The sequence below is a fragment of the Oncorhynchus clarkii genome, chromosome 13, assembly GCF_045791955.1.
Source record: "Oncorhynchus clarkii lewisi isolate Uvic-CL-2024 chromosome 13, UVic_Ocla_1.0, whole genome shotgun sequence".
Lineage (NCBI taxonomy): Eukaryota > Metazoa > Chordata > Actinopteri > Salmoniformes > Salmonidae > Oncorhynchus > Oncorhynchus clarkii.
The window spans coordinates 1,673,907-1,681,569 of NC_092159.1; the positions used below are offsets into that span (position 1 = coordinate 1,673,907).

At 43.5% G+C, this 7,663-nt stretch overlaps 1 protein-coding gene across 1 annotated transcript in view; it reads right to left on the minus strand.

Annotated features, from left to right (window-relative positions):
- LOC139423707 (monocyte to macrophage differentiation factor 2-like) overlaps positions 1 to 7,663 on the minus strand; it is a 32,841-nt gene that overhangs the window by 6,934 nt on the left and 18,244 nt on the right. The window contains exon 4 of the mRNA XM_071175317.1: positions 4,278 to 4,352. Within this exon, the coding sequence (XP_071031418.1) occupies positions 4,278 to 4,352 (75 nt within the window). The remainder of the gene's footprint in view (positions 1 to 4,277; positions 4,353 to 7,663) is intronic.

Consider the following 7,663-nt stretch of genomic DNA (forward strand, 5'->3'; position numbering starts at 1 on the left):
ACTAGTGTAGTCCAGTATATGATGCTGTAGTCCAGACTAGTGTAGTCCAGTATATGATGCTGTAGTCCAGACTAGTGTAGTCCAGTACATTATGATGTGGTCCAGACTAGTGTAGTCCAGACTAGTGTAGTCCAGTACATGATGCTGTAGTCCAGACTAGTGTAGTCCAGAATAGTGTAGTCCAGAATAGTGTAGTCCAGAATAGTGTAGTCCAGTATATGATGCTGTAGTCCAGACTAGTGTAGTCCAGTATATGATGCTGTAGTCCAGACTAGTGTAGTCCAGTATATGATGCTGTAGTCCAGACTAGTGTAGTCCAGAATAGTGTAGTCCAGAATAGTGTAGTCCAGTATATGATGCTGTAGTCCAGACTAGTGTAGTCCAGTACATGATGCTGTAGTCCAGACTAGTGTAGTCCAGTATATGATGCTGTAGTCCAGACTAGTGTAGTCCAGTATATGATGCTGTAGTCCAGACTAGTGTAGTCCAGTATATGATGCTGTAGTCCAGACTAGTGTAGTCCAGTACATTATGATGTGGTCCAGACTAGTGTAGTCCAGACTAGTGTAGTCCAGAATAGTGTAGTCCAGACTAGTGTAGTCCAGTACATGATGCTGTAGTCCAGACTAGTGTAGTCCAGTATATGATGCTGTAGTCCATACTAGTGTAGTCCAGTATATGATGCTGTAGTCCAGACTAGTGTAGTCCAGACTAGTGTAGTCCAGTATATGATGCTGTAGTCCATACTAGTGTAGTCCAGACTATGATGCTGTAGTCCAGACTATGATGCTGTAGTCCAGACTAGTGTAGTCCAGACTAGTGTAGTCCAGACTAGTGTAGTCCAGTATATGATGCTGTAGTCCAGACTAGTGTAGTCCAGTATATGATGCTGTAGTCCAGACTAGTGTAGTCCAGACTAGTGTAGTCCAGACTAGTGTAGTCCAGTACATGATGCTGTAGTCCAGACTAGTGTAGTCCAGTATATGATGCTGTAGTCCAGACTAGTGTAGTCCAGTATATGATGCTGTAGTCCAGACTAGTGTAGTCCAGTATATGATGCTGTAGTCCAGACTAGTGTAGTCCAGTACATTATGATGTGGTCCAGACTAGTGTAGTCCAGACTAGTGTAGTCCAGTACATGATGCTGTAGTCCAGACTAGTGTAGTCCAGAATAGTGTAGTCCAGAATAGTGTAGTCCAGAATAGTGTAGTCCAGTATATGATGCTGTAGTCCAGACTAGTGTAGTCCAGTATATGATGCTGTAGTCCAGACTAGTGTAGTCCAGTATATGATGCTGTAGTCCAGACTAGTGTAGTCCAGAATAGTGTAGTCCAGAATAGTGTAGTCCAGTATATGATGCTGTAGTCCAGACTAGTGTAGTCCAGTACATGATGCTGTAGTCCAGACTAGTGTAGTCCAGTATATGATGCTGTAGTCCAGACTAGTGTAGTCCAGTATATGATGCTGTAGTCCAGACTAGTGTAGTCCAGTATATGATGCTGTAGTCCAGACTAGTGTAGTCCAGTACATTATGATGTGGTCCAGACTAGTGTAGTCCAGACTAGTGTAGTCCAGAATAGTGTAGTCCAGACTAGTGTAGTCCAGTACATGATGCTGTAGTCCAGACTAGTGTAGTCCAGTATATGATGCTGTAGTCCATACTAGTGTAGTCCAGTATATGATGCTGTAGTCCATACTAGTGTAGTCCAGTATATGATGCTGTAGTCCATACTAGTGTAGTCCAGTATATGATGCTGTAGTCCATACTAGTGTAGTCCAGTATATGATGCTGTAGTCCATACTAGTGTAGTCCAGTATATGATGCTGTAGTCCATACTAGTGTAGTCCAGTATATGATGCTGTAGTCAGTTATTATAATGATAGATTATTATATATATACATGTAGCCTGGTGTCACAGATATTATAATGATAAATTACTATCCTTACAATAAATGACCAACAGTATGTGGACACCTGCTCGTCAAACATTTATTTTATGGATCCCCATTAGTTCCTGCCAAGGCAGCAGCTACTCTTCCTGGGGTTTATTATCGATCCCCTAGTTCCTGTCAAGGCAGCAGATACTCTTCCTGGGGTTTATTATCGATCCCCTAGTTCCTGCCAAGGCAGCAGCTACTCTTCCTGGGGTTTATTATCGATCCCCTAGTTCCTGCCAAGGCAGCAGCTACTCTTCCTGGGGTTTATTATGGATCCCCATTAGTTCCTGTCAAGGCAGCAGCTACTCTTCCTGTGGTTTATTATGGATCCCCATTAGAGCAGCTACTCTTCCTGGGGTTTATTATGGATCCCCATTAGTTCCTGCCAAGGCAGCAGCTACTCTTCCTGGGGTTTATTATCGATCCCCTAGTTCCTGTCAAGGCAGCAGCTACTCTTCCTGGGGTTTATTATCGATCCCCCAGTTCCTGCCAAGGCAGCAGCTACTCTTCCTGGGGTTTATTATCGATCCCCTAGTTCCTGCCAAGGCAGCAGCTACTCTTCCTGGGGTTTATTATGGATCCCCATTAGATCCTGTTGCCAAGACAGCAGCTACTCTTCCTGGGGTTTATTATGGATCCCCATTAGATCCTGTTGCCAAGGAAGCAGCTACTCTTCCTGTGGTTTATTATGGGTCCCCATTAGATCCTGTGCCAAGGCATCAGCTAATCTTCCTGGGGTTTATTATGGATCCCCATTAGTTCCTGTTGCCAAGGCAGCAGCTACTCTTCCTGGGGTTTATTATGGATCCCCATTAGTTCCTGTTGCCAAGGCAGCAGCTACTCTTCCTGGGGTTTATTATGGATCCTACTCCACCACTACCACATATCTACAGTACTAAATCCATGTGTATGTGTGTGTATAGTGCGTATGCTATTGTGTGTGTGTGTGTGTGTGTGTATGCTATCGTGTGTGTGTGTGTGTGTGTGTGTGTGTGTGTGTATGCCAATGTTTGTGTTGCTTCACAGTCCCCGCTGTTCCATTCTACCTGCTTTATCTAATTCTACAGTTACCTGATGTGGAATAGAGTTCCATGTAGTCATGTCTCTATGTAGTACTGTGGAATAGAGTTCCATGTAGTCATGGCTCTATGTAGTACTGTGGAATAGAGGTCCATGTAGTCATGGCTCTATGTAGTACTGTGCGCCTCCCATAGTCTGTTCTGGACTTGGTGACTGTGAAGAGACCTCTGGTGGCATGTCTTGTGGGGTATGCATGGATGTCTGAGCTGTGTGCCAGTAGTTCAAACAGACAGCTCGGTGCTTTCAACATGTCAACACCTCTCACAAATACAAGTAGTGATGAAGTCAATCTCTCTTCCACTTTGAGCCAGGAGAGATTGACATGTATAGTATTAATATCAGCTCTCTGTGTTCATCCAAGGGCCAGCCGTGCTGCCCTGTTCTGAGCCAATTGCAAATATCCTAAGTGCTTTTTTTGTGACTGAACAGTAGTCAAGGAGCGACAAAACTATGGCCTGTAGGACCTGTCTTGTTGATAGTGTTGTGAAAAAAGGTAGAAACTAGGGCCTGTAGGACCTGCCTTGTTGATAGTGTTGTGAAGAAGGTAGAAACTAGGACCTGCCTTGTTGATAGTGTTGTTAAGAAGGTAGAAACTAGGGCCTGTAGGACCTGCCTTGTTGATAGTGTTGTGAAGAAGGTCGAAACTAGGGCCTGTAGGACCTGTCTTGTTGATAGTGTTGTGAAGAAGGTCGAAACTAGGGCCTGTAGGACCTGTCTTGTTGATAGTGTTGTGAAGAAGGTCGAAACTAGGGCCTGTAGGACCTGCCTTGTTGATAGTGTTGTGAAGAAGGTCGAAACTAGGGCCTGTAGGACCTGTCTTGTTGATAGTGTTGTGAAGAAGGTCGAAACTAGGGCCTGTAGGACCTGCCTTGTTGATAGTGCTGTTAAGAAGGTAGAAACTAGGGCCTGTAGGACCTGCCTTGTTGATAGTGCTGTTAAGAAGGTAGAAACTAGGGCCTGTAGGACCTGCCTTGTTGATAGTGCTGTTAAGAAGGTAGAAACTAGGGCCTGTAGGACCTGCCTTGTTGATAGTGCTGTTAAGAAGGTAGAAACTAGGGCCTGTAGGACCTGCCTTGTTGATAGTGTGGTTTAAGAAGGCAGAGCAGCGCTTTATTATAGACAGACAGTAGTGTAGTTATAGAGACAGTAGTGTAGTCTATAGAGACAGTAGTGTAGTCTATAGAGACAGTAGTGTAGTCTATAGAGACAGTAGTGTCGTCTAGTGAGACAATGAGGCTGCGGCAGCACCTCCGACTCACCAGGGGGCGTAGGAGGCTGCTATGAAGAAATAGATCACCATTCTGTCACACATGTGGAAATAGTGCTCGACAGACCTAGAGAGAGACAGAACATGATTATACATACTGCTGCCCTCATATACACTACCTATCCCTAACCTTATAGACAGGTGGGCAGGTAGCTGCTGTCATTAACCATATACACTACCTATCCCTAACCTTATAGACAGGTGGGCAGGTAGCCTGATTATACATACTGCTGTCATTAACCATATACACTACCTATCCCTAACCTTATAGACAGGTGGGCAGGTAGCCTGATTATACAACCTGCTGTCATTAACCATATACACTACCTATCCCTAACCTTATAGACAGGTGGGCAGGTAGCCTGATTATACATACTGCTGTCATTAACCATATACACTACCTATCCCTAACCTTATAGACAGGTGGGCAGGTAGCCTGATTATACATACTGCTGTCATTAACCATATACACTACCTATCCCTAACCTTATAGACAGGTGGGCAGGTAGCCTGATTATACAACCTGCTGTCATTAACCATATACACTACCTATCCCTAACCTTATAGACAGGTGGGCAGGTAGCCTGATTATACATACTGCTGTCATTAACCATATACACTACCTATCCCTAACCTTATAGACAGGTGGGCAGGTAGCCTGATTATACATACTGCTGTCATTAACCATATACACTACCTATCCCTAACCTTATAGACAGGTGGGCAGGTAGCCTGATTATACAACCTGCTGTCATTAACCATATGCACTACCTATCCCTAACCTTATAGACAGGTGGGCAGGTAGCCTGATTATACATACTGCTGTCATTAACCATATACACTACCTATCCCTAACCTTATAGACAGGTTGGCAGGTAGCCTGATTATACAACCTGCTGTCATTAACCATATACACTACCTATCCCTAACCTTATAGACAGGTGGGCAGGTAGCCTGATTATACATACTGCTGTCATTAACCATATACACTACCTATCCCTAACCTTATAGACAGGTGGGCAGGTAGCCTGATTATACAACCTGCTGTCATTAACCATATACACTACCTATCCCTAACCTTATAGACAGGTGGGCAGGTAGCCTGATTATACAACCTGCTGTCATTAACCATATACACTACCTATCCCTAACCTTATAGACAGGTGGGCAGGTAGCCTGATTATACAACCTGCTGTCATTAACCATATACACTACCTATCCCTAACCTTATAGACAGGTGGGCAGGTAGCCTGATTATACATACTGCTGTCATTAACCATATACACTACCTATCCCTAACCTTATAGACAGGTGGGCAGGTAGCCTGATTATACATACTGCTGTCATTAACCATATACACTACCTATCCCTAACCTTATAGACAGGTGGGCAGGTAGCCTGATTATACATACTGCTGTCATTAACCATATACACTACCTATCCCTAACCTTATAGACAGGTGGGCAGGTAGCCTGATTATACATACTGCTGTCATTAACCATATACACTACCTATCCCTAACCTTATAGACAGGTGGGCAGGTAGCCTGATTATACAACCTGCTGTCATTAACCATATACACTACCTATCCCTAACCTTATAGACAGGTGGGCAGGTAGCCTGATTATACATACTGCTGTCATTAACCATATACACTACCTATCCCTAACCTTATAGACAGGTGGGCAGGTAGCCTGATTATACAACCTGCTGTCATTAACCATATACACTACCTATCCCTAACCTTATAGACAGGTGGGCAGGTAGCCTGATTATACAACCTGCTGTCATTAACCATATACACTACCTATCCCTAACCTTATAGACAGGTGGGCAGGTAGCCTGATTATACATACTGCTGTCATTAACCATATACACTACCTATCCCTAACCTTATAGACAGGTGGGCAGGTAGCCTGATTATACATACTGCTGTCATTAACCATATACACTACCTATCCCTAACCTTATAGACAGGTGGGCAGGTAGCCTGATTATACATACTGCTGTCATTAACCATATACACTACCTATCCCTAACCTTATAGACAGGTGGGCAGGTAGCCTGATTATACATACTGCTGTCATTAACCATATACACTACCTATCCCTAACCTTATAGACAGGTGGGCAGGTAGCCTGATTATACATACTGCTGTCATTAACCATATACACTACCTATCCCTAACCTTATAGACAGGTGGGCAGGTAGCCTGATTATACAACCTGCTGCCATTAACCATATACACTACCTATCCCTAACCTTATAGACAGGTGGGCAGGTAGCCTGATTATACAACCTGTTGTCATTAACCATATACACTACCTATCCCTAACCTTATAGACAGGTCGGCAGGTAGCCTAGTGGTTAGAGTGTTGGGCCAGTAACCGAAATGTTGCTGGATAGAATCCCCGAACTGACAAGGTACAAATCTGTCGTTCTGCCCCTGAACAAGGCAGTTAACCCACTGTTCCCCGGTAGGCAGTTAACCCACTGTTCCCCGGTAGGCAGTTAACCCACTGTTCCCCGGTAGGCAGTTAACCCACTGTTCCCCGGTAGGCAGTTAACCCACTGTTCCCCGGTAGGCCGTCATTGTAAATTAGAATTTATTCTTAACTGACTTGCCATGTTAAATAAAGGTTAAATAAAGGTTAAATAAAAATGTGGAAACAACGATCCACGGTATACACTACAACCCTGTTATAACATGATAATATATTTACACCAGACCCATAGAATAACCCTGTTATACCATCAGACCCATAGAATAACCCTGTTATAACACCAGACCCATAGAATAACCCTGTTATAACACCAGACCCATAGAATAACCCTGTTATAACACCAGACCCATAGAATAACCCTGTTATAACACCAGACCCATAGAATAACCCTGTTATAACACCAGACCCATATAATAACCCTGGTAAAACACCAGACCCATAGAATAACCCTGTTATAACACCAGACCCATAGAATAACCCTGTTATAACATGATAATATCTTTACATGAGACCCATAGAATAACCCTGTTATAACACCAGACCCGTAGAATAACCCTGTTATAACATCAGACCCATAGAATAACCCTGTTATAACACCAGACCCGTAGAATAACCCTGTTATAACACCAGACCCATAGAATAACCCTGTTATAACACCAGACCCATAGAATAACCCTGTTATAACACCAGACCCATAGAATAACCCTGTTATAACATCAGACCCATATAATAACCCTGTTATAACACCAGACCCATTGAATAACCCTGTTATAACACCAGACCCATAGATTAACCCTGTTATAACACCAGACCCATATAATAACCCTGTTATAACACCAGACCCATAGAATAACCCTGTTATAACACCAGACCC